Raw genomic sequence first — 27,439 nt, 5'->3', positions numbered from 1 at the left:
ACCATGCCTAGTTTATAGTGTAGCAAAAGGTATCATGCAGTTTTGAGAGATTTCTACCAAACAGATTTAAACTTTAAAGTTTAAATCTTTAAAGTTTAAAGTTTTGCACCTAGATAATTAAATTCTAGTTAAATTTTGATAGCTAAATTTTGGTTATCTGGAATCACCTACATGGACTGGTCTGACTTCTGAGCAGGTTAATCAGATATTAAATGGCCCCGTCCTTTTGGTGTAGGATTCAGGGCTTTGAGAGCCAGGTCTGAGATGAGGCTCTCTTGGCATTTGAGAGAGAATTGTGGGGCTTCTGCAGAGCGAGTGAAAAAGAAAGTCCTTTTCATCTTATCAGATGTGGTTCACGTTCTCCTGCTCACGGCTGTTGAGCAGCTTCTTGCTCTGCAAAGGGATGATTTTTTTTTTTTTTCAGACCTTTGCAGGAAAAAAGAAGTCTTTTATGTAGAGGAGAGGTTTCCCTTTTCAAAGATGACAAAAGAAAATGACTAATGATAGCTTAGGAAGTTTTAGATTGTATTTTGATAGTTTTCTATGTTATCTTGAAACGACAGTGCCTATACCTTAATTTGAAAAGCTAGTCTTTCATGATAACACTGAATTCAACAAGCGTCCTTTAGAAGATTTAAAGCAGTAAGAGAGTAAATAGAGGAACATTCTGACAAGTTTGGAAGTGACCCCTTTAAAAAACAGGATGGACTCCCAAATTTGCTGATTTATTAATTGAACATTTATTGGATGCTTCTGCACCAGACGCTGACAGCACAAAGATGAACAGATTTCTGGCCGGTCTGTGGCTACACAAAACTGATGTTTATTGACCAGGCTGGTTTAAAACTCGTTCTGGTGGTTATTTGTTATCACAGCTACAGAACAGTCAGTCTTAGGTACGTGAGAATTTCTTTTTATTCTCAATATGTATCAAAAGTTGCAAAACTAGTACACAGAAATCCTGTGTATCCTTCAGTCAGCTTCGCTAAATATTAAAATCTTACTTAAACATAGTCCAGATATTGAAACCAGGAACTTAACATTGTTACAATACTATTAACTAATCTACAGACGTCATCAAATTTCACAGTTGTCCCTCCTCTGGCCCAGGATCCAGATCAGAGCACCGTGTGTCTCAGTGTCCTGTTGCCTTGGGTCTTCTCTAATCTGGGACAGGTCCTCAGGTTGTCTTTGTCCTTGATGACCTTGACCCTTTTGAAGAACACTGGCTGGTTGTACCGTGTTCCTCAATTTGGGTTTGTCTGTTTGTTTTTTTTTTTTTTTTCCATGATTATATTGAGCTTATGCATTTGGGAAGAGCACCACAGTCAAGATGTTGGTTTTCTCACTGCATTTTAGCAGGAAGTCTTCGATGATGCTATGACTCATTTTACTGGCGGTTTTAACTTGGATCGTTTGATGTAAGGTGGTGGCCAGGTTTCTCTGTTATAAAGTTATTATTTTTCCCTTTGTAGTTAAGTAACATCTTCTGGGGAAGTACAGAGACTGTGCATATACTCTGTTTCTCATTGTATTTTCACCCACTAATCTCAGCATCATTGGTGATTCTTTTTTGCAGTATTCATTACTGTAATTTTTGCCAAATGGTGAGTTTCTGTTTCTATCCTTCCTTCTGGGTTTTTAAATTGGAAGTCTATTGTAAGAAAGAGCTGTCCACACCACATTGCTTATGAGGGTCATCTGTGCAGTTTCGTGAAATTGTACTTTTGTTTATTCCACTCCTCACAGTCTGGCCAGCTAACCCTTCTCCTATCAGGGTTATATCAAATCTTCCTCCAGCTCAACTTTTCAGAAACATCTCCTGCCCCTCCCCATCAGTAGTCCGTTAGATGTGGGTATCTTGGTGCTCATAGTTGGAGGTAAGACTGAGGAAGTTAGTTGTTGGTGGCATTAATATTAATACATTACTTAGTAGAAGCAAAAGGATGGTTTTATTTGGGGCATGTTGTAGTCAGCCGCTGCTCAGAAATCCATGGAGTGGCCTAGAGCAGAGACGTGGAAATGTGTCAGGACACAGCCAGGCTCTTAGAAGAGCAGCAGAAGTATGAGGAAAACGGTGAGTTTCACGGAGGAGAAGGGAGCGGCGATGCTGGCACGAGTGGGCCGGTAGGCTGCGGGCTTCAGGTGCTGCGGTTTAAGGACTGGGGTGAGGTGTTTGGACTGGAATTAAAGTGGGAGGCCTTGAGTCAAGTTTCCGTAGGGTTGTGAGGGGGAATATGCTAGACGGTAGTGGGCTGAAGCAGGGACCAAAACCCTTAATACGATCTAAAAACCTTGCCCACCCCCATGACCAAGATCAACTTACATTCCTCTCTGTTTCTAAGCACAGGTGCCTTCTCTTAGTTTCATTCTGCCTCTGGGCATTCAGGCACATTGAAGTGGAATCCCAGGTCTGCCTCCTAATAGCTGTGGGACCTTGGCAAAATTACCTAATTCCCAAAATTCTTTTCTCCCCCATCTATGAAAATTGGGTGAAATAGTAACCTGGTCACTATTTCTGGCCAGTCCCCTCCTGGCCTCCCTTTGGTCCCTGTTGTCTGCTCTACCTAGTACCACCTGGCTAGGCCTCAGTAATGTGATGTTACTGCTCTGGCCACAGTGCCCCTGGTGCTTCCTTTCTCACTGGGATGTGCGCCACCACCATGATCAGCAGGGTCCTGTGAGATCTGCCGGCTCCTGACCCCACACCTCCCAGAAGCCCTGTTACTCACTGCCCTCGGTCAGTGGGCTATAGCTGCATTTGCCCCCAAGCACCCTCTGGCCTCAGGGCCTTTACAACAGTTTCCTCCCCGCACATAACTGCATAACTCCCTTCCTTACTTCCTTTAGGTCTTCCTTCCGGTATCACTGAGTCAGAGTGACCTTCACCAATTCCCTTTATAAAATAGTACTTCATCATTTGTTACTCCCCTTATTTGGCTTATTTGCCTTTATCACATTACCTACCACCTCAAGGATACTATGTGTTTGCTGTCTGGCTTCCATCACGAAAATAGAGACTTTCTGAAGGCTGGTACTTTGTGCCTGTTTGATTCACTAATGTCTTCCCAGCCTCTTGTGTCTGTAGATGGTTAGTGCCGAAGTAAATCTTTGTTGAGTAGTGACTGATGAGGTAGATAAACCGTCAAGATGGTTATGGTGGTGTGCAGTGACAGCTCATTCACTTCTGGCGTCCTGATGAGGAAGTTGAGGCACAGAGAGGTGATGGCAGACAGTGAACAAGTGATGGAGCCAGAATTCAGGCGCAGGCGGTCTTGATCCAGAGCCCACATTCTTTCTGCTTCCGTGGGGTTGTTGCTGATGAAAAGAAGTCATCTGGTTAAAATGCTTATCACAATTTCTGTCATATCCTGAGTAGTCCCTAAACGTTAGTCGATGTCATCATCAGGATGCTGGATGTTAAGAGCGTGGAGGTGGAGCCAGGCTGCCAAATGTTTGACTTTTGAACCAGTTTTTTTTTTTTTTTTTTTTTTAATCATTAAAATGGAGTAACATTAATACCAAAGCCTCCTGCAGCCTGTTTGATCCTGGAGCTTCCAGCCTGGGAACTGGTTGCTTGCTTTTGCCAGCATCGTTCTCCTGGTCTGCTGAATGTGAATAAGTACACTTTTGTTCTTTGATTATTATGTTGATTAAGAGAAATGGTTCATATAAGGTGCCTGGTAAGTCCTAAACTCAAAATAAATGAAACCTATTGTGCTTCTATAAGTAGTTGCCCAATGTAAAGTATCTGCAGTAAGTTATTGGAACTCCTTCAGAGAACAGAAGTACAATGGAACCTCATTGTTTGGCAATTGTGTATTTTAATAAGACGGACACTTAAAAATCTCAGCAGAACTTGTGTATGTGTATCTTGCATTTTTTCTACCCTTAATTGAACCAAAAGAATTGTCCTGATTACTTTGCGTTATTTTCCCTGTGAGCCTAATACATTTTTAAAAGATCAGTTTATGAAACTCTTAGAAAAAATTCATATCTTTATAACCTTTGTGTAGGCAAATATTTTATAAACAAAACACTAAGATAATTTATTAAAAAGAAAAGGAATAAATAGGACTGCATAAAAATCACAAACTTTCTTCCTCAAAAGATACTGTTAAAATAAAAAGATTTTAAAAATAACTTTTAAAAGGTACCATTAAAATAGTGAAAGGCAAGCCATAGAGTGGGAGAGGATATTCACTAAGTCTAACAAAGGCCTTACGTCCAGAACATGTAAAGAATACCTACAAATCAGTGGCAGGGTGCGGGGGGTGGGGGACACGACACAGACGACTCAGTAAAAAAGGGACAAAAGCTTTAACAGACACTTCACAAAAGAAGATAACCAAAAATGGTCAATTATCAAATGAAGAATCGCCCATTTGTGTTAGTCATCAAGGAAGTACTAATTAAAACCACTGTGTACTCTTGCTGTAAATATCAGAGGTCCTAAAATGAAAAGGTTAGAAGTACCAAGTAGAGGTGAGGAATAGTGGAACCAGAATACCCCGTGCTGCTTGTGGGAGTGCACGTTGGTGCAGCTCTTTACCTGACTCTTTGGTCATATCTGCGCTGCCTAATGTGTGTGTTCGTTAGGATCCAGTGATGATGCTCCTGGTCTACATCCAGCAGAGATGTGTACATATGTTCACCAAAAGGCATGCATGTGAGTGTTCCTACGGGTGGACACACACACAGAATGAGGCACAGGGAGAGCATTCTGGTGAAATTCATTTGTTTTGACCATTCTTGAAGTTTGGCTTCCTGAGCAGAATTACTTTTTTAGAGGAAGATAAAGAGTGCTCGTAGCATTATCCTTAATAGCCCCAAGGTGGAAACTACTCAAACGGCCATCACAGTAATGTGGATGAATGATTGTGGTCTATCATACAGTGCAGGACTGTCAGCTATGAGCAAACTGCAGTTACTCGATAGGGGAGAGTCTCACGAGCATATTGGTGAGTGAAAGAAGCCAGACACACGAGAGTACATCCTGTGTGCCTCCAGGCATGCAGAGCTCACCTCTGGGGAGTGGAAGGTGGTGCTGCCCCTGGGCACTGGGGCTGGAGGGACTCCTGGGCGCCCTCTGGGCTTCTCATTATGCTCCGTCTCCTGCAGAATCCTCGAGCTGTAGCATACTCACATGCACGTTTTTGTGCTGAAAAAGAAAACATTTACATTGACAGATTAATTGATTATATTTTAACTTATTTTTAAAATAATATTTCAGAGTAATTGGCAGTGCCATACTCAAAATAATATTGTAGCCTATGAATTGAGAAAATGACTTATTTCTAATTGCTTTATTTTGTTAATTATTTTTTAGATATGAATTGAGAATTCGTTATTTGCCAAAAGGATTTCTAAACCAGTTTACTGAAGACAAGCCAACTCTGAATTTCTTCTATCAACAGGTACAGGAGGATGCTTTAATAACACTTTTTTTCTTTGTTTCTTTGAATCCTATTTATTTCATGGTTTTATTTTAGAATTAGATTAAACCTAACATTTGGGAGAATATAAATTTGTCCCAGTAGGGCAGAGAGATTCTTATAATTAGTAAGAAATTATGAATTGTTGACACTGAATTTTTGTATGCTTGGGCAGGTCTTAAAAGATACTTCTTTTAAGTAGAGACAGGAAGTCCTAAGTGACACAACCACTGTTCTGTCTTTAATTCAAGTGTAATTATCATGCCTGAATATCAACAAATTTGTCAGATGTTTATTCAGAGCCAACTATACCCATGTAATCTCAGTAACACTTTGCACAACAAAGCAGCAGAATTGACTTTTTTACACTAAAAGGAGCTTTCTTTTTACCCCGTATTAGTTAGACAATAAATACTTGTGGCATAAATGAACCAGTTTTCCAGTCAAATAAATGTTACTTGTAAGTATTTGTGAAGAGTTCAAAAAAAGTCTAATGAATATCAGCGAGACATTTGTACATACAATTTTGCAATTAAACATGCTGGGAAATTTTTTATTTTAATAAAATTATTCATTAAATGTCTATTCGGGGTCAAGAATGCAGAAATTAATGACATAATCTGTACTTCTAAATTCCTCAGTCTAGTGGATTTCCTGTAAACAGCACCTTTGTGTTCAATCCTGTGCTGTTTGTAAGTGCAAATGGTGTGGCCGTGCCTGGACGGAGGTGCTAACACAGGGGAGGTTTGGGGTCCAGGTGGCTCCCCTGCAAACTGTCCTTTAACGCAGCGGTCCCCAACATTTTTGGCACCAGGGACCGGTTTCCTGGAGGACAGTTTTTCCATGGACCGGGGAGGGGGACGGTTCAGGCGGTGATGTGAAAGATGGGGAGCGGCAGGTGAAGCTTTGCACCTGCCCGCCGCTCACCTCCTGCTGTGCGGCCCAGTTCCTAACAGGCCGTGGGCTGGTACCAGTCCACGACCTGGGGGTTGCGGACCCCTGCTTTAAGGAGTCTCCAACTCTGTAGGTGAGGAAGAGAAAACATGGTGCATTTAAAGCTGAGCTAAAATGATTTGAAAGGAAACGGGTGAGAGAGATGGGACCACATCATGTAAAGAGAGGGTTTTAGGTTTTCTCCTGCAGAAAATTGGGAGCATTTATAGAATGTAATTAGCAAATATCATGATCAGAATTTTTTTTTTAAATAAGACCACCCTGATGTGATGGCCATACCAGGGATGGATTGGGTCTTAAAAAGGCTGTAACCTAGTGGGGGCTTGTCACCCATTTGGGCAGGAAGCTAGAAAGCTGGGAGGTCCCACGGTGTGGTAGGAAGCAAATTTAGTGGATGGATTTGCTGGGACTAGAGACTGAACGAACTGGAGCATGAAAATGAAGAAGAAAGAGACTGACGGCGTCAACCCAGTCACTCAGTGTCAGGAAGGAGAAAAGGTGGGTGGGATTCGGTAGGAGGGCAAGGTAGATGGTTTCATTTCCCTGTTGAGGTAAGTGGATATTCCTGCTTTTAAGATCCAACCTGTGAGAGCAGCATCCAGCTCTTGAGATGTTTTCTTGTCCGTGAAGTAGAAGTCATATAGGAAATGTAAGGTGTTAGGTGAGGTACTTAGGGGAGCTTTTGAAGATTTATAATAATACGGAGTCGAATGGGAGAGGGAGTTGCGTTCAACGAAGCAGAGAGAAATCCTGTTTGGACTCCAGCTGAGCATGTGTGAGGCCTACTCATTACGGAGCGGTTTCAGTTTACAGGCTGCCTCTCTCCTACGTCCCTGCGTCTGGCCCTCTAGCCGTCTGCCGAGCATTTTGGTGAAGGAGGGGACAGGGTTTAGTTAGCGGATGTATTTATATTGTATTCTTCTCTCTCGTAGATGATCTATATCACTGGTATCTATATCTATATCTATGACTCCTTTAGTGACATTGATTTCCAGGATGCATGAGACGGGCCTAAATAGCTCCCAGTTATTCCTTTTTATAATTTCTAGGCTAACCTAAAAGTTGGCAACTTTTATGTTCCTTTCACGCTGTTACTAGGTTGTCCTACTTTTTCCTGTTGGAAGACCTTGCTTCTATGTGTATGATTAAAAGCTAGCACACGTACCAGTGTATCCCAGATTTCCTCTTACTAATAGGACGTATCTTACTGCAGTCTGTGATTCGGGTGAGTGGCCTCTATAAAGCCCGAGAGGTGTGAGGTGTCGTTAGCCCGCATACTGTGCCTGTTCTGCATCTCACAGCTCTGTGGCTCCAGGTGCCTCCCTTAGTTTCTTCACATGTAGGTAAATAACACCTCCTGCATAGGGTCTTTATGTTGATTAAGTAAGGTCTGATTGTCTACCATATACCTGCCCAATAACACCTGGAATTTCAGTCTGTACACAGTACCAGGCTTTTGAGGATTCAGCGTTTCCACTTGGGTGTCACAATACAATTGTGAGCTGCACACTGTGGGATGGGACACACCTCTTCCTTCCCATGTGCTCTGTATGCAAACCTTCCAGCCCCTCCACCTCACCTTCTGCTTTCATCCATTTCTAGAACTTCTCTTCTTCTGCCTATCCCCTTTTAAATTTTTTAAAATTGTTAAATCTTATATTACAGTTTTAGAAAGTCCAGAAAATATTCTAAAACATCACTTAAATTATCTCTGTCCTAATAATTACTTTCATTTTGTGTATGCTTTTATAATATCCTACCAAGTACTTGTAATTTAGGGGAAATAGTGGTGTGGTCATAGTAACACCTCTTTCCCGTGTTGATGGCCGGTGTTACTGCTTATCCAGGCCTATAACTAGTGAATTGCGGCTCTGTTCATGGGTATGGAAGTTGTGATGTTAAACGCTATTGTTTAAAACAGGCCATATAAAAAATAAAGAGTGTAATATAGTTCCGTTTATGTGAGAAAAATGTACATTTATTTTACCCTCATCTGACAAAGTTTTAGAAATAGTATGATTTTTGCATTGCTGCTTTGGCAAGTAATTTTATATTTATTTGACTTCTTGTGATAATCTTTCAGTGCAGAGTCTGTCCTGGTCTGTGCATGGAAGTTCTAGAACTAGAATTTATTTAGTTATTTCGAGAACTATTAGAGGTGATCCTACCCAGGCAGTACCCAACTTGGGAACAGATTTAATTTCACTGTTGAAAAATCAGTTAGGAATTCAGAACTTCCTCCTATTTAAACAAACATGCCAAAAAAAAAGTATAAATGAAAAATTGGCCCTTCAGCTATTTATAGCCAAAGTCTTTTGAACTGAGAATGCAGCTGAAATACCTGTAAGAACTTGTGTGTGGAAATTTTCACCAAATTCTGAGAGAAATTATTTTATAAGGGCCTCAGAATTTGATGACACCCATTATTTAATTTTAAAGTTATTTAATATTTGATGCAAATATGTTAAGATGCATACACATATGCATACATCTAATTTCACTGAATTCCAAGCTAAATTGATGCACTTTTAAGGGGCTCAGGTTTTGATGACATGTTTAGATTCTGTAACATCTGATACATGTGTTCTTTAGTAAGGTGTGATACTTAGTAATAAAATGAATACCTCTGACCCCACTGCCTAGAGGAAGAGAACATGCCTGATGTTTCCTGGCCCCATGTCCCTGTGACGCCCCCCCATCCCAACCCCTTCACTCCAGGCAGACAGCCATGGTCCTGAATTGTGTGTTTATCATTCTCTTACTTTTGTTTGCTGGTTGTCACGTTTTACAGCATACGTGTGCACGTCTCAGTTCTGGCCTTAGGGTAGAAGCTGACTCTAGCTCTCCCCTGAGCCCTCTGCATTCCGTCATTAGTCTGAGTAGGTTTCTTGGTTTGGTTTTGTTTGTTTGTTATTCAGCTCATAGAAGCTTTTCAGAAGACTTTAAAAAATATTTTATTCAGCTTTTTTAGTTGTTTTCAATGAGCACTGTGGCCAGGACATTGGGTCCACTGTGTTGGTAGAAATGGAAGTGATCACATAGGGCTTTAAAATTTTATCCCTTTTGGTTCACTTCCACAATAATTTGCACTGTGGTTAGAGACTGTGGTTCATTTGAACTCGTTGTTCAGACTTCTTGGGCTTGTTTCATCATCTTGCATGTTGAGATTTTGCCAGGGGTACACCTTTCTTGAGTGAACGTGTCTCCTCTGGCTGTGCAGTGAGCTCGGTAGATAACCGTCAATTTGAGATTGTTCATTGTGCTGTTCGTAGCTCCTGCATCTCTGTTCTCTCTTCCTGCTTGAAGGACGGTGTTGCTGGGAGAACCGCGGTTCTGGTTCAGAACCACATGGGAGTCGTTCTCCCTCAGAACTTCGGCGGTGTTCTCTGCTGTGTATGATCCCTGTGGCTGCTGTTGAGAAATGGCTGTCGTAGTCTGTTTTGTAGGTCATCTGTCTCCTCTCTCTGGGTGGCTTTAAGATCCTTACTTGTCCTCAGTGTTTTGCAGTTTTATTACAAACTAGGTGGGATTCCCACTTATTTTTCCTGCTTGATCTGTGTTGTGTGGCCAGGACCTCTGGGTTCCTGTCGTTTTAATCAGTCCTGGAGATGCCTTCGTTGGCGTCTGCTCAGATACCGCCTTTTCTCCCTTCTTAGTTATTCCTCCTGAGATTTCAGTTGAGATCTCCATCAGAACCTCTCAGACTGTATCTACTGACACCTCTTTATTGTTCTCAACTCCTGTCTCCCTGAGATCTGGATTCACATAAATCTCTCAGAGCACCAACCCTCCTCAGCTGTGGCCAATTTGATGTCTAGTGCATTTGTTGGATTTTTATTTATTTTTTAAGTTTTATCTCTCCCCCCACCCCCCGTTCTTCAGTCTGCCAGGCCATCTTTTATGGCCCTTAGTATTAACTAATTTTTCTGCCCCCTCCTTTTTTTTTTTAATCATTTCCAATGGGGTTGATGTCTCTATTCTGAATCCGAATTGTAACATCCGGAGTCTGTGGGCTTTACATCTGTTGGTAGTGACCTACACTGACTCTTACTCACAGCGGCTTGTTTTTCTTGCATGTTTGTTATGAGCCTAGCATTTTGTTGACCTTCATGTGCGGGAATCTTGAGGGTCTACACTGGGGAATACTGCATACTCCTGAGTGCTATCTGTTATTTCTGTTTTAGAAGAATCAGTATTTTTATTACTTTGGTTCTGTTACCAGGATAGAAGCAAAAGAATTATGTTTAGATTTCCTCTATACTAGTTCCATCCCATGAAAGAGAAAGAAAACTTATAATAAACTACCTTAATTTTATTATTCCTTAGTTTGAAATTTCACCCAAGCCCACTACTCATCATGCCCCTTGTTTGGATGGAGTCATGAGGAAAACAACATGTCAGTGGGTGTATTGAGCATTGGGTTCCTGGTGGGAGATGATTCTGTGGATGCACATAGTTTCATTCAAAGATGTCCTGAATGTGACTACCAGTGTGACACGCCACTAAATGTTTTTGACCCATTTTAGAATATTCTGAAAGATATTAATCAGCACACTCTAAAAATAAACTAGAATCTTGTTATAACCCTATTCACTGTAGAGCAGGCGTCTAAAAAAATAATTTTGATGCCAAAGCTAACGGCTAATTGTAAAGCAAGAAAAGTATGTTTTGCCTTGAAGTTGAATTTTGCCTTTGCCATATAACATTTTATTCTTCTTTATCTCTCTGATTTGTTAAAGGTGTATTTGATCAGCAACCTTTTGTAAATAGTAGTGGCCATTAGTTTGAAGGGCTCTGTCCATGTTTAGTCAGGAAGTTGTATTAACTAAATGTGCATCGATGATGCTGAACTTGTGTAGGACCCATTGGGTACCACTGACATTTTCAGCTTCTGAGATGCCTGTGTCTGACATGAGGTTGTCATTGTTTTCTCCTACAAATATATTAAGATTTAAAATGAGTATATCCATCGGTTTGCTCTTAAAAAACGTTAACTGTAACATAATTCGTGGTTTATTTGACAAAAAAAGTTCCAGTGGGAAGCTGAAGAAGACATTGAGTCCAGCACCCTAACTTTATGGTTTGGAACCTAAACTGCAGAGATGTGTAAGGGGCCAGGGCACACTTATATTTTGTTGGTCAATCTTTCTGTTATTTTACTCCAATTTTTTTACTTTTACATGTTTTTATTTAGATAATTGTATTATCAGAAATGATTTTTTTAACTGTAGTTTCTTGGCCATAAAGCTTTCTGTCATTTAAAACATTTTGAAATGGAAGCTCCAAGTGGGAAGGTTTAGTTTAAAACCTGACATTTTCAATGTGGGAATTATTAGCTGTCCTTTTCCAGAAAGAAGTTAAAATTAAATGTAGGTCTAAGTCTCATTCATTAGAAGATACATTTTCTGTACTTCTTTAATAGATTTAATAATGTACATTTTTTTTCTCCTTTTCCACTCCTGTATGGTTTCGGTGATTCACAAAGTTGTATGGTTATTGAGGACTTAGGTAAACTCTGTCATATTTATGCTGTTCAACCCATAGTTTTTTGTTCATCCTTCTCTGTAAAAGAGTTTAGAAATGGGAGGCAGAAATGGTCAGTCTCCCACAGTCACTCTTCCCTGCTGCTATTTTAAGTTTGCCTTTAGTCTACCTCAGGGCCTTGGACAGATTTTTTCTTTGGTAGAAATACTGCTGTCTCAGGATCCCCAGCACCACCCTCAGGTTCATTCGTGCATCAGAAGGATTTACAGGACTCAGAGGTTGTTGTATTTCTGGTTTTAGTTTATTATAGCAAAAAGATACAGAGGAAAGGCAGCAAGGGGAAGGGGTCTGCGGGGTGATGTCCAGAGGAAGTTAAGTGGAAGCTTCCCCGGGTCCCTCCCAGGGGAGTCCCATGGCGCAGCACGTGATGTGTGACAGCAGGTGCAGAGGTTCGCCAGCCTGGGACCCTGCTGAGCTTGGGCGTTGAAGGTTTTTATCAGGCTCCATCTCCTGGGCGTACAACACCTGTGTGACCTCAGGTAGTCAGGCTCCAGGCCCCAGGGAGGAAGCAGGTGTTCATCAGAATCACATCGTACATACAGATTCTCCAGTCAGTCTGGTAGGTGTGGCCCGAGGCTTCAGGTGGGCAAAGGCACTCTCATCAGAACATTTCAGGAGTTCAGGCTCCAGGAGGCCAAGAGCCAGTCATAATCTTGGGAATGTGTAGGGTTTGAGCAACCCAGGCCTGCTGAGTTAACATTTTTCTGCATGACTCCTCTTTCCTTTCCTGGACTTAGATCATTTCTATTCATTCAGTAACTCTTTTTTAAAAAAATTGAAGTGTAGTTGATTTACAGTGTTGGGTTAGTTTCTGCTGTAAAGCACCATGCATCAGTTATACATACATACATACATATATATATATATTCTTTTTCATGTTCTTTTCCGTTGTGGTTTATTACAAGATATTGAATGTAGTCCCCTGTGCTCTGCAGTAGGACTCTGTTGTTTATTTTGTGTGTAGTGGTTTGTATCTGCTGACCCCAAACGCCTAGTTCATGCCTCCCCTCCCCCTTTCCCCTTTGGTAACCATAAGGTTGTTTTCTGTGTCTGTGATTAACTCTCAATTTTAAGCGGTGTTTTCTATGTAAAGCCTTCCACGACACCTGTACATTTCTCATTTAACATCCGATTTTTTAAAATATTTTAAAATCAGTTTTACTGAGGTATAATTTTACATACAATAAGAATCACTAACTTCAGTGTACAGCTCAGTGAGTTCTGACAGTTGTGTATAGTCAAGCAGTTTCCATTACAATCATGATATAGTACAATATAAAAATAAGGAAATTGACACTGACACAATACTACTAAGTAGACTGCAGATCATGTTCAGATTCCACCAGTTTTTACATGCACTCGTGTGTTTGTGTGTAGGAGTGTGTGTGTAGTTCTATGCACTTTTATCGTAGGGACAGAGGCATGTGACTACTACTGTAATGAAGACACAGAACGGTCTCACCAACACAGAGAAGCTCCCTGGTGCTGCTTGGTCACAGCCTGCCCCTCCCCTAACCCCTGGCAGTCACAGGTCTGTTGTCTGCACGTTGTATTTCCCTGTTATTATCTGTTGCCCCCACTAATAGAGCGTGCCGTTCAGTGAGAGCATTCACCATTGTGTCCACAACACAGTAAGACATGGGTTTTAGGTGCCTAATTGATTCTCTCGAATGACTTACTAGTGATGCTTGAGTTTTTTTTGTTTTTTTTTTTTTGCGGTACGCAGGCCTCTCACTCCTGTGGCCTCTGCCGTTGCAGAGCACAGGCTCCGGACGCGCAGGCTCAGCGGCCATGGCTCACGGGTCCAGCCGCTTCGCGGCATGTGGGATCCTCCCGGACCGGGGCACGAACCCGTGTCCCCTGCATCGGCAGGCGGACTCCCAACCACTGCGCCACCAGGGAAGCCCGATGCTTGAGTTTTAATGCTAATGCCCTGATGTTCAAAAATTTGGATGAGATTTATTAGATGTCAAAAAAATCCAAGAAACAAAGGAACTATGTGCCTTTGGAATTTGAGAAATCACATTGGTTTGTGTGTGTGTGCGTGCACTCTCAGCATTAGATCTTCTTTTTAAAAATTGATATGATTCTTCAAGTACCTCTAGTATATTTGTGGTTACTTTTCCATTATATATGGACAAGAAAAAAGAAACAGCAGAAACACTTGTTGTCATACAGGTTTTCTAGCTTTGGTCATCGCCTTTTATAATCTGTTCTCAATGTTAACATCCAGAGCAGTCCTTTTCCAATCAGAATTTACCCACCATTATGTCCCTGTAAATTCCATATACAAGTTTTATTCACTGCTGTATCTTGGCACTTGGTAGGCATTCAGTAAATATTTGTTGAATGAATACCTGTTAAATGACTTACTCAGTTGTGGGAAAAGCATTTGACTCAGTAAGATAGCATAATTCTTTAACTTATATATTTTTGTAGCTTACGTACACAAGAGAAAATCAAGGAGTTTGTTTTAATTGAGAACTGCCGCTGGGTTCCTTCTGCATACCAACACTCCGCTTTGTGCCCTCACAGAACTCAGGGAGGAGTGCCTGACAGTTGAGCCAACTGGGCCAACTGCCTCGGATCACTCAGGTGGTGTATGATGTAGATGGTTATATACACATTTGTCTGCCCTCAGCCCCATTTTCTTTACACACGCTATCAAGGACTTTCAGGTCTATTTGATAAATTCATGCAGCTGACAGAATATTCAGAAGAGACCAAAACAAGGCAAAAGATCTCATGTGGTAGCCACAGCATTGACTTGGCATATGGAATAACTTATGGAGCAATTTAGGATTAGTACTTTTATTAGAGATGTGAGTGGTTTTTATATTAAAACCTGTACTTTAGTTCTGTTGCAGAATAAGGTGAAAAAACTCATGAATGTAAATATAATACTTGACCACAGAAGGAAGTCCAGATACATCCTATTTTTTAAGCAGGAAATTGACATCAATATGGAAACAAATTAATTTAATAAAACAAAGAACAACATTCAGAGATCTTTGCTTGAAAGACTCTTGGAAATTTGCTGGATTTGGAGTTAATAAACAGTAGTAATCCATGATATAAAAAAGAATACAACACAATGACAGTGGTAAAACAAACTAAGACATGCATGTGAAGCCATCATGTTAGACCCTGGGGCTACCAGGGTTATGAGCTGTGGTCCTTACTGGTCATTAATCTTCCTTCTAGTGGAGAATACCTACACTTTCTGAGAGTTTGCAAGAAGGTATAGGAACACACTGAAGCTTGAGTTATGGGGGTCAGCGGATGGGTTTTCGAGTTTTAACTTTAACGCTTGCTCTGTGACCTTGAGTACATTAATTTTGAGTAATTAAGCTTTCTGTTTTTTATGTATAAAATAGGACTAAGGCCTATCTTGAAGAGTTATTGTACAGACTATAAATAATGTATCTAAAACAACGTAATACCTAACCCCTGGAATAGTAAGTAGTTCCTCTGCTATCATCTTCATTCTTTTTAGGTTCTTTCTGAGGCTCTTTTTTTTTTTTTTTTTTTTTTTTTTTTTTTTTGTGGTATGCGGGCCTCTCACTGTTGTGGCCTCTCCCGTTGCGGAGCACAGGCTCCGGATGCGCAGGCTCAGCAGCCATGGCTCACGGGCCCAGCCGCTCCGCGGCATATGGGATCCTCCCAGACCGGGGCACGAACCCGTATCCCCTGCATCGGCAGGCGGACTCTCAACCACTGCGCCACCAGGGAGGCCCTCTGAGGCTCTTAATTGGGGATTATAGTAGGGTCCAACTCACAGTGATGCTGTGAATATTAAATGCAAGTTATGTATAAATCTGTCTGACACGGCATTGTGAGTATATTTACTGTAAGCAACTATATAGCTATATATACGCACACTTAAATGTTCAATAAATTGCATTTATTTCACAAATGAAAGCATGAAAGTTAGAAATGTTTTATAAAGAAATGAACACTGAGTGTTAAAAACCCTACATTTTGAAGAAAATTGCATGAGCCCAGCATCAGGACGTGAGGTGCACAGTGGTTCAGAGAACACCCCCTTTGGAGCCTGGGTGACAGGGACCTTGCAGGGGGGTTGCTCTCTGTCCTCACAGAGGGCAGCTGCCACAGGGTGGGATAAGGAGGGGAGGGTCTGCTGAGATGGCTGGTTCCATCATGTATCAACACACTTGGCAGAAAACATGGATCACTGCACACAGTGAATGGGCCTCAGGCCGTAGTCATACAGCTCTGAGTCAAGAGTAGTAGATTGTTGCTGTAAGAAAAACAACTCTCAGAACTTTTAAGTCATGTTCATAAATAAAGGGATTTTCCATAAAGATCGTTAAGTTAATTTTCTCTTTTTTTTCATTTTTGCAACTAATATGAATTTGGTTTTGATGACTGAATAAAGTATGTGATTACATTTTTCTGCCTTTGAATAGTGTTTAAAAATTATAGTAACTAATCTTAAGATCGTTTTGTAATAATGCATTTTCCTCAACATGGAATTGCTGTTCTCTGTTTGCTTCATAGTCTGCACCAAACCATAAGCTAAGATGCACTGAATGCTTCAGTCAGAACAACTGTGGTGTTTCTCTAGCTCACATAAGTACAGTCTTTATTTATCTCTCCATTTTTGTGTTTAGTAATAAACCTACTTATGATGCAAAAAAGTTAGTTTTAAAATTTGGATTTATTTTTTGCTACAGAGGAGAAAGAGCCAATTGAAGTGTAAACAGAGTGATTCTAGAATCAAAGCTTTTTACTTAATTTAGTGGGTTGAATAATTCAGTTCTATTGAATCAGTCTTAAATGCCTGCTATATTTAAGGAATAGAAATCACTGTTGCTGGTAACTCCTATGGAAAATAACATTTACGCCCAGAGGTGTCCGAACCCTAGTTTGATGACTTTATTCCTTCACTCATTTGCTCAGTCTTCAGTCAGTCAGTGTTTATGGACCACCTAGGTAGAGGTGCTAATGCAGAAAATAGAGCAAAGGTTTCAGAGGAAATGGCGTTTAGGTCAGAAATAGATCGCTGCTGGCCGAGCAGGCCTCGCCCCCATCCTGAGAGGAGTGAGCTGGTGAGCACACACGCCCCTCGGGTTATAGGTTCTGGGACGTTAAAGAGGGCGCCCCCGTGTGGAGACTTTTATTTTCTCTGTAAGAAAGAGCTGTGGCTGGTTGACTGGAGAAAGTGTGGATCAGTGTGTTGCCCAGCTTCCTGGGCAGGCATTGCTGAATTTCCCAGCAGTCTCAGGCGATCGTTTGAGGTTTGTCGTCATGAACGTAAAGCGAAGCACAGAGCAGAGTTTCTCCAGTTGCTCAGCAGTAAGCGTGGAGAAGGAGGTGGGTGGCTGGTTTCAGTATTTGTTGGTCTTGCCAGGGAATTAAAATAACGGGAAGAAGGAGGTTGGGAGCTTTGGGGGTCTTTTCAAGGGAAGGTTATGAGCTACCACTCTAAGGTTGGCAAAGTAGCTAACTTGGGACTAGAAATCTTTTGAACAAGCGAACTGACAGGCTAGGAAGCAACATACTTTTTTTTGTGAAGGACCAGAGAGTAAATATTTTAGGGTTGAGGATCAGGAGGCCAAATGGAGGGGAGGGTATTATGAAATACTTATATAACGAGACAAGGCAGATTTCCACGGAGTTTGGTATTGGTGAAATTCATAATATAATAATTGAGTGCAGATTTTTTGTAATACAGGTCTACTAATGAGAGGAACAGAGTTCCTTTTCGGGGGAGGAGTAACATTTCACTTAATCGAGGTTCAGAATGAGTGCTCCCTGTTGTCAAAATCAATTGCAGATCTTCATCTCTTGATGCTAAGCTGTGAGATTTTACATATTTCATCTCTGAAAACATCTTCACACTGATCAGTGCTCTCAGATACTGATATCAGTCCCTCACAGTCATTGGTTGGAAGGCCTTTGTGCAATTTGTTAGATCCTTCTCTTTATATCACACTTCAAGCATGTTGTCACTTTGCAGATTAATCACTTATAGTCGATGGTTAGGTGGAAGCACATCAGTTGAGGATTAAATGGATTTTGAAATAATGTTAGTTTTCTTTACCTTTGCATTGAGGTCCAAAAAGTGGTGCTGGGACTGTAGTCTGAGTTCAGAAAATATAGGCACTGCAAATTTGCCTGGAAATGGAGATCTCCCTTCTTGTTTTCCCTTTGACAACATGGAGGGTAGAAAGCAGCTTGACGTTATTGTGATTCAGATGATGTTTAAGTGCTCACAGATCATATATGTTCTTCATAAAGGAAGACTGTTTGACTCTTTAACTAGTCTTTGGTATTACTCATTTTATATCCAGCATCTAGTGTGATTATTGATACTGTGTATAAAGCATGTAAATGGCACCCAGTAAACATTTACTTAATGACTAAGTTTAAAACATATTTTCTTACAGCAACATTATTTTACCCATTCCTTTTTATTGTAGGTGAAGAGCGATTATATGTTGGAGATCGCTGATCAAGTGGACCAGGACATTGCTTTGAAGTTGGGTTGTCTAGAAATACGGTAAGGGGGTAACTAGACATTGAGGTCTTCATTCAACAATGTTTTCTGTTATTTTTTCTAGGTATTTTCCTTTCCTGATAAAGATTATCAATAAAATACTGAATAAAACGAGTAAAATTTGAAAATATTCTGAATTATGTTGACATTGCTCATTTTAGAATCTTTTAAAATATTATATTTAGAATTGAATGATTTATAAGAGTACAAGTATGTAAGCAAGTCGAAGGCTGAGCTCCCCAATAGAACCTTCCGTGATGAAGGAAATGTTCAGTATCTGTGAGATCCCATGTGCCAGCCACCAGCCAAGGTGGATACTGAGTACTCAGATGTGCAGTGTGGTTTAAATTTGAACATAAATAGCCATATATGTCTAATGGCTGCCACTATGGGGGATGAGAATGTATTTCTTATTTCTGATAACATTTGTCACCATTTGTCGTATATTCTGTGCCACTATTTAAAACTTTGAGTGAAAGAAATATTTTACCTTTGTCAAGTATAATTTTAATTAAAATTTACCCCGGCTCGGGGCTTCCCTGGTGGCACAGTGGTTAAGAATCCGCCTGCCAATGCAGGGGACACGGGTTTGAGCCCTGGTCTGGGAAGATCCCACGTGCCACGGAGCAACTAAGCCCGTGTGCCACAACTACTGAGCCCGTGAGCCACAACTACTGAAGCCCGCACGCCTAGAGCCCATGCTCCACAACAAGAGAAGCCACCACAGTGAGAAGCCCGTGCACCGCAACAAAGAGTAGCCCCCGCTCGCCGCAACTAGAGAAAGCCCGTGTGCAGCAACGAAGACCCAACGCAGCCAAAAAAAAAAAATTTACCCCAGGCTGCTAGTTGAAGATGTGTTGGTTAAATTAGCTAAAATTTGATTATGTGTACTCAAAACAGTTAGTGATAATTTTCCCGAGAGATCAGTTTTTTATATTATATAAGGCTATCAAATAACGGTTCCTACAAGGACCCAAAGATCATTAAGTGTAACTCTCAACTCTTCATTAAAATTTGTTTTCAACCTTGATTATACATCCCAGTAAAAAAAAAGCCATCTCTCACTGGTCTCTTCCCGTTCCTGGCCTTTACAGTTTTTGCTTGGGAAGCAAACTTGGCACTCTTTCCTTCCCACAGACAATGCTGTGATGTATTACTTGGAAGAGGGGTCCAGAAGCATCAGGCCCTACGTGAATGGCATGCGTGCCTCTCTGGGTTCCCCTCCCACTCTGGCCTCTCCATGTTACGTTTATCCTTCTCCTCTCCCCTGTCTGAGGTCACTGATTTTTGAACTCTGAAGCAAAAACATGACAAAGTAGTCACCTGTCCAGCTGCCCCTCCCAAACTCCTCCCCCACATGAAGAGAAAACAGGAGAACAAATTAAGTGATCCTTTTTGGGCCCTTTAAAATTTTTTGTCAAAATCTAGTACTTTCAATTTTAAGTAGGCCAAAGAAAAAGTCAAACAAATTTAAAAAGCAAAACCAGTATTCATGTTATTACAGACAAGTTTGAAACAGTCTTGTTGATTACACGTTCTCCTGGGAAATCACTTCAGATGATTTGTAATATCTGTGTGTTCCAAAGCAGCTGGAGCTAGACCTTGTCCCTTTGTGAGATAACTGTGTACACGTAGAGAATCCCACCCACTTGGGGCAGATTTTGCAGAGAAAGGACTTGGTTGCAGTAAGACCTGAAATTGCTTGAACGTGTGACTTGGAATAAGAGGTAAAATTCAGACTGTGAACACTCAGCGAGATAGGCAGCACTGCTCTGCAGAGCCTGGCGCCCGTTACCTGGACTAGCCCACTGCGATGGCTCTGCTTCAGGGCCCATACTGTGTCCTTAGTCACTGGGGGTCTTCCCAGGAGCAGGTGGGGTGCGCACCGGCCACAGGGGCAGCCTGGGGTTCCTGGCACTGTCCCTTGAGGAAAGGCCAAGTAAAAGTAGCGAATGTAGCTGATCTCTTTTACAGCTGGAATCTGGTTTCTCATTTTGCAAAGAGCCAGACCTGCTTCACATCAAAAAGGGAACGTGAGACTGTTCAATAGAGATGCGGTCTGTGTTAACTGATTTATGCTGCATTAGGATGTAGGAAAAATGCTGCGAGTCAAATTTGTTCTTTATTTGTTGTTTATCAGAATGTTTGTGGCTTAGCCGCATAGTAGTTAGATACCCCCCTTTCATGGTTTTTAATCATTTAACATCGCAGACATTCCCAATACCAATCTATGAGTGTGTATCTTCTCTGCTTTTAGGCGCTCGTACTGGGAGATGCGGGGCAACGCCCTGGAGAAGAAGTCTAACTATGAAGTATTAGAGTAAGTGCGGCACGTCCAGGCGCTGCCTGCAAGCATTCAGAGCTAAGTCACTTTTCAAACTGTAGATTTTACTGGTTTATCTTTACTTAAAACTTAATATTAAATCTGAAACACTACTGTTTCTAAAACTTTTATATCCGGAAGAGGAAAGTTTTATTAAGAAATGAATTCTTGGTGACGTTAATTGTGTTAGCAAACATTTAAATTTGTTGATAAATGTCTTAAGGTTAATATTCTTTGGCATGTTAACACATAAATAATAAACTCTTCTGTCTCTGTAGATTTAACCATATTGGGATGGAGTTTCACTTCTGATTTATATTGAACTATGAAATTGTTATTTATATTCTCTTTATAAGTTTATTAAGGGTTTTTTTTCCCTTAGTTAAAAAAAAGTGGAAAGATGGGAGTTTTTTGTTGCTCATGTATCAGAAAATTTAGGATAACTGAATATTTTTCCAATAGTGAAGTTAACAGTCGTTAGACTGTTACGTTAGAGTATTTAAAATGCATATAAGACAAAGTGAGGCTTATGTCTTGGGAGGCTGAAAGTTCTGCACTTTATCTGTTGATAATTAATTCAGCAAAAAAATCACTGATATTTGTTATTTCCAGTTTTATTTTCATTAACAATGGTGCAACTTTTTGCCAACACTTTTCCTGGCCATATTATTACTGAAATTCTTGTGCTGTTTGGAAGATGTTACTACAGTGAAGTAAAAGGTTGTCCATAAGTACTCTGCAATAATAGAGACTTGACATGGCTTTGGATTTTATTTGACTTTCCAGGTTAGCCCAACTGCTATCACACGGTGAAAGTATAATATCCCACCATTTTGAAAACAGGATTTTACAGGGGAAGTACAGTCATTTGAAAATAAAAGTAGGAGTAAATATTTGGGGGAATTAGTTATGGAGCAGGTCCGACCATTTGCACTAATAACTGGTGGTAGACGTGATAGTTATTTTGCAATCACACAAGCCTCCTTTGTCCCAATTGTGACAAGTGAGGTAGCGCCCCGGGCAGCCTGTCTCGTTGCGAGGCGGATTCATCCCTTGATTTCTGGACCTACTGTATTAGCATAATGTAAGTTTCATGACAGTGTGCCGTGTATAAGGCACTCACTAAATATTTGTGGTTGTGTGTTTATGGACACATCCATCACATAATGTTGTGCCTCCTAACAGATTAAATAAGGATAAAACACGGAGTTGTTAGAGTTGAATGAAAACTTTTAGAGATCAATTGGGATAGCTTCGTAGGCAGAACGATTTTAAGTAGAATTTTCCCTGCCCTTCAGTTGACAGCGTAGAAGCAACAGTATCATTAATAACATTAAAAAAAAAAAACCCCAAAAACCAACATTCACTGTGGTTTAGGTTTTTGTTTAAAATTGCCTCATTCCTCAGCCTGAAAGACTCTTCCTACTGCTCAAAATACAAATTACCAGAATCAGAGGAATCGTTGAAGGTTTTGTCTCAGGTACATGCTAGGTTTGTTCTCATTTCAAATGGAGGTTTTTGAAAAATAGGAATATTTGAAAAATATCCGTTTGTTTCTTTGTTTATTCGTTCATTTAACAAAGATTATTGAGCATCTACTGAGTCCTTGGCAGCTAAGTGCTAGAGATGCAGAAGTGGATAATCCAAAGTTTTCACCCTCAGGAAGCTTACAGCTGGAAGGGAGACTCTCAGACAGTAAGCAGAGTTGTAAAATAATATAGTAGGAACTGAAGTAGAAGCTTCTAGAGGGTGTGTGGGGGGTGGTACTCCATGTCTGAGGTCTGATGGGAGATGCTGTCTAGCCTGAGTGGTGGAGAAGGAACGTGGGCAGGCGGGGGCTGCTGCTCCGGAACCAGCCAGTCCCGGGAGAGAGCGCAGCATTTGCGAAGACACAGAAACGTGGACGTCAGTTCACTGCGGACATCCGTGACAGGAGGAGCTTTGTGATGCAGAATTCCATATTCCCAAATTGGAATGGTATTAAAGAAAGTTAAAAATAGAAGTAGGGAACCCAGAAGCTGTTGCATCTTTCCTTTCTCCTGGAGCAAGAATAAGACTCTGACGTGGACTCCATAGCAGGAGCAGTGGAGGTGGGAGTTTACCAGAGTCAGGGTCTGCAGACTGGCTGCCTGGTTGGATTGGGGTGAAGGAGGCCAAGGAGACATCCAGGGATTCTCGGTTTTCTGTCCTGGGCCAGTGGGCATGTCAGTCGCAGAAACAATTTTGTGTTTGAAGGGAAGGAGGGTAAGTTGGTTGGGGTGTGTTGATTTTCAGTTCTGAGGGAAAATTTGTGTTATTTAAATGAAAAAGGAAACAAATGTTGGTTTATTTTCTATGTTATAAAATCACTAAAACCACAGCTTAAAGAAAAATCTCTGACGGTAGCCAGTGCCTAGATCTTGGTTTCTCATATCATTCTTCAATGAAAGGAAGCAGGACTCCTGATCCGAGGGGCAGGGGGAGATGTATGATGAGCCTAGAGCATCTTGTAGAGCTGGAAAGGAGCAAGTGCTCAGAAAAGCAGATGGTGGGGCTCTGTCAGAGCATCAGATTGGAGTCCCAGTGACCAAAGGTAGGGCATTTGGGCAACAATGAATGACTTAGTTTTGGGTTATAGCCCAGAGTATGAAATAAATATCCATGGGCCTATATGAATATAAATAATTGAATAAATAAATATAGAGAGAAGTGATCAATCTCCCACATAGAAGAATTCTAAGTGATTTATATAGATACAGCCTGAGGAGGCAGATCATAAAAGCCCACCCTGTAGTGTGGGCTCTGCTTAGTGACATGTGTCTAAAGAATACAGTGTGGAAGGGTGTGCAAGTAACCTGACAGTGGAGCCATCTGGCAGGCGCTCCCTCAGCCAGGTGGTCAAGGTCAGCATCAACACCAACAGTTATGTTGATGGCATTGATGTGATCTGTTGAGAATGACACTTCATCTCTGTGGTCTGCTTCCCCAAAACCTAAAAACCCAATCCAGACTTGCGAAAAACAGGTAATTCTCAGATGAGGGACGTTTTACAAATTACCAAACCAGTACTACTAAAAACTGTCAAGATCTTTAAAAACAAGGAAAGTCTGAGAAACTGACACAAGCCAAGAGGAACCTAAGGAGATGTGATGATTAAATTGGATCCTGTGAAACAGAAAAATGACATTAGGGAAAACACTGATGAGATCTGAAAGTGTAGGGTTTGTTAGTAATGATGTATCAGAACCGATTTATTAGTTGTGACAGAGGTGCCATAGTAATGCAAGGGAAAGCCAGGTGTGGGCTATTCAAGGAACTCTCTGTACTATCTTTGCAGCTTTTCTGTAAATCTAAAACTATTCTAAAATAAAAAGTTTATCTTGGGAACAGTTCTCAAAGCTTTCTGAGATGCTCTTCCCAGGTTATAATCCTCCAATTTGGCTCAAATAAAACTTTCCATTTCTTAAAAAAAAAAAAAAAAAAAAAAACGAGAGAATTGAAGAGGAAAAAGCCAGCAGGTACTTAGAGATGATCTAAAAAGGTGAATCGTTGTGCGAAGTTGGAGAAGGAGGGCCAGGTCAGTGGCTTGCATTGTAGCGTGCCCGGCTGTCAGAGAGTTGTCCTCAGGGCCACTGTGATGTGGACTGTGTCCCAGCCTGTCTTTGTGAGAGGCCCACGTCGGAACGGGAAGGGTAACTGAGCCATGGCAGCTGGGTGAGAGCCAGAGGTGTCATGGGAATGAAGAGAACAGGTACCTGGGGGAAATCTCCGTGGATAATACATTTGCATGTTTTTGGCAACAAGAAAAGTCTGTAAAAAGAAAGAAAATGAAGAAGCAGGTATCCATCAAGATGGATTTGGAGGTATATTTGGAGAGAGGAGCGTTAAGTTCAAGATTTATTTGAAATGAGAGTGAAAAATTGCATTAAAGTTGGTGTGAATTTGGCTTATTTCTAAAAATTACAGAAATGGAGGCAGCAGGAGAACAGATATGTGGAAGAGGGCCCACTGGAGTATTAATCAGTGCCTCCAGAACGTCAGAGTGTCTGTGGGGTCAGTGGCATGGAAAGTGTGGGAATCACCAGACATGATGACTAGTGACTATTGCCACCTGCAAACAGAACAAAGCAGTACAGTGTGATTTTGTCGATTAGAGGCCTCCTTAGAGGATATTGATGAAAAACGGAATTATGTTATTCCAAAAATGGCCATTTTGTATTAGTTATTCTGTATGTAAGATATTTAAATTAAGTAAACATGATGGTTAAGGAAAAGAAGGGGCAGTGTGAGAGGCTTCCAGTTCCCGGCTGTTACTGGGCTGGTTTGCTGTACCTGCTCTCTGAGGTCCTCTGCTTCTGCCTCGCCATAGGGGTCCTTTCTAATGGTGTAAGGTGTGTGAATTCACTACCCCATCTCAGTGTGAGAAGTGGGGCAATGGACGGGGCTCTTGCAGCAGGTTGCTCGCCTGTTGGCTGGCTCTTCCACTTACTGTCCTGGATCAGCAAAGCCCTGGGTTTCTGTTTCCAAATCTGTACAGTAGGGACCATGGTGATACCTACCTACATATTGGGTTGATGTGGGGAGTTAAGAGAGAGAATCATGTCAAGAGCTTAATATAGTGCCCAGCGCTGAATAAATGTTGCCCGTAATTATCGTTGGGATCATTATCCGGAGGAGAGAGTTTAAACACCTTCCAATTTTGGGGCCGTTTTATATTCCTTTTGTAAATTGTACTTTTCATCTGTTTTCCATTATGTTTATGTTTTTTTCTTATTGAGATCTTTGTCACACTAACCCGTGGTTCGTAATATTTGTTGTATATAGTCTCTCCCAATTTGTCTTTTATGTATTTATTTATTTTTGGGTGCGTTGGGTCTTTGTTGCTGCGCGCGGGCTTTCTCTAGTTGCGGTGAGCGGGGGCTATTCTCTGTTGCAGTGTGTAGGCTTCTCGTTGAGGTGGCTTTTTTTTTTTTTAACATCTTTATTGGAGTATAATTGCTTTACAGTGCTGTGTTAGTTTCTGCTTTATAACAAAGTGAATCAGCTATACATATACATATTTCCCCATATCTCCTCCCTCTTGCATCTCCCTCCCACCCTCCCTATCCCACCCCTCTAGGTGGTCACAAAACACTGAGCTGATCTCCCTGTGCTATGCAGCTGCTTAAAAATATGGAGCGCTTCACGAATTTGCATGTCATCCTTGCGCAGGGGCCACACTAATCTCTGTATCTTTCCAATTTTAGTGTATGTGCTGCCGAAGCGAGCACTGCAGTGGCTTTTCTTGTTGCGGAGCATGGGCTCTAGGTGCTTGGGCTTTAGTAGTTGCAGCACGCGGGCTCAGTAGTTGTGGCTCGCAGGCTCTAGAGTGCAGGCTCAGTAGTTATGGCGCACGGGCTTAGTTGCTCCGTGGCATGTGGGATCTTCCCAGACCAGGGATCGAACCCGTGACCCTTGCATTGGCAGGTGGATTCCAGGGAAGTCCCCACTTTGTCTTTTAACTATGATTATATAGCTTTTCATCATACAGAAGTTTTTCTTTTTTAACGTGGTAAAATCTGTCCGTTATTTTCATTCTGGTTGTGCATTTCAAGACCTAATGTTTGTTCTGAAAGTTTTGTGGATTTATTTCTATTTTTACATTTCCAAATGTGTGGATATTTTTTGACATTTTGTTTTAATAAATAAATAAATTTATTTATTTGTTTATTTATTTATATATGGCTGAGCTGCGTCTTTGTTGCTGTGCGCAGGCTTTCTCTAGTTGTGGTGAGCGGGGCCTACTCTTAGTTGCGGTGCGCGGGCTTCTCATTTCAGTGGCTTCTCTTGTTGCAGAGCACGGGCTCTAGGCATGTGAGCTTCAGTAGTTGTGGCTCGTGGGCTCTAGAGTGCAGGCTCAGTAGTTATGGCTCACGGGCTTAGTTGCTCTGCGGCATGTGGGATTTTCCTGGACCAGGGCTCGAACCTGAGCCTCCTGCATTGGCAGGTGGATTCTTAACCACTGCACACCAGGGAAGCCCTGACTTTCTTTTTAAAATTAACTTCTAGCTTAATTCCATTATGATCAGAGAGTATGGTCTCTGTGATAAGAGTTTCTTTGGCTTTTGTTGAGACTTTCTCTGTGGACTAGTGTAAGATCATTTTTCTCCAGTCATTTATTAGAAAGAAACTATAAACATAAAAAAAGTTGAAGAATCTCCTGTTTTTGGTCTTTTCTAGTTTCACCATGTCTTAGGCTTGGATTTCTTTTTTTCTTTTTTTTTTTTTTTTGCGGTCCACGGGCCTCTCACTGTTGTGGCCTCTCCCGTTGCGGAGCACAGGCTCCGGACGCGCAGGCTCAGCGACCATGGCTCACGGGCCCAGCCGCTCCGCGGCATGTGGGATCCTCCCAGACCGGGGCACGAACCCATGTCCCCTGCATCGGCAGGCGGACTCTCAACCACTGCGCCACCAGGGAAGCCCTTGGATTTCTTTTTTATAAGCCCAACTTGGAACAAGATGTATTTTCCTGATTCTGTGGATTCATGGTTTTCATCTGGAAAATATATGCCATTATCTCTTTAATTGTCAACTGGATGTTTTTTCAGCCTTTATATCTCTTAACATCTTTCATCTCTATTTCTTGTGGCAGTGTGTGTGTGATTTCTTTAGATTTGTCTTCTAAATCCTTAATTCCCTTTT

The 27,439-nt window shown here is 41.3% G+C and overlaps 1 protein-coding gene across 25 annotated transcripts in view; it reads left to right on the top strand.

Moving 5' to 3' along the window:
• The window catches only part of PTK2 (protein tyrosine kinase 2), a gene marked incomplete at its 5' end in the record, with an annotated part of 198,079 nt that overhangs the window by 47,484 nt on the left and 123,156 nt on the right, over nt 1-27,439 (top strand). For all 25 annotated transcript variants that reach the window (XM_079722516.1, XM_079722514.1, XM_079722518.1 and 22 more), the window contains 3 exons: nt 5,330-5,417; nt 18,380-18,459; nt 20,714-20,776. In XM_079722516.1, the coding sequence (XP_079578642.1) occupies nt 5,330-5,417; nt 18,380-18,459; nt 20,714-20,776 (231 nt within the window). The remainder of the gene's footprint in view (nt 1-5,329; nt 5,418-18,379; nt 18,460-20,713; nt 20,777-27,439) is intronic.

The sequence above is a fragment of the Hyperoodon ampullatus genome, assembly GCF_949752795.1.
Source record: "Hyperoodon ampullatus genome assembly, chromosome: 17".
Taxonomy (NCBI): Eukaryota; Metazoa; Chordata; class Mammalia; order Artiodactyla; family Ziphiidae; genus Hyperoodon; species Hyperoodon ampullatus.
Note: the sequence above shows the minus strand (reverse complement) of the source record. Positions and strands in the feature narration are given on the sequence as shown.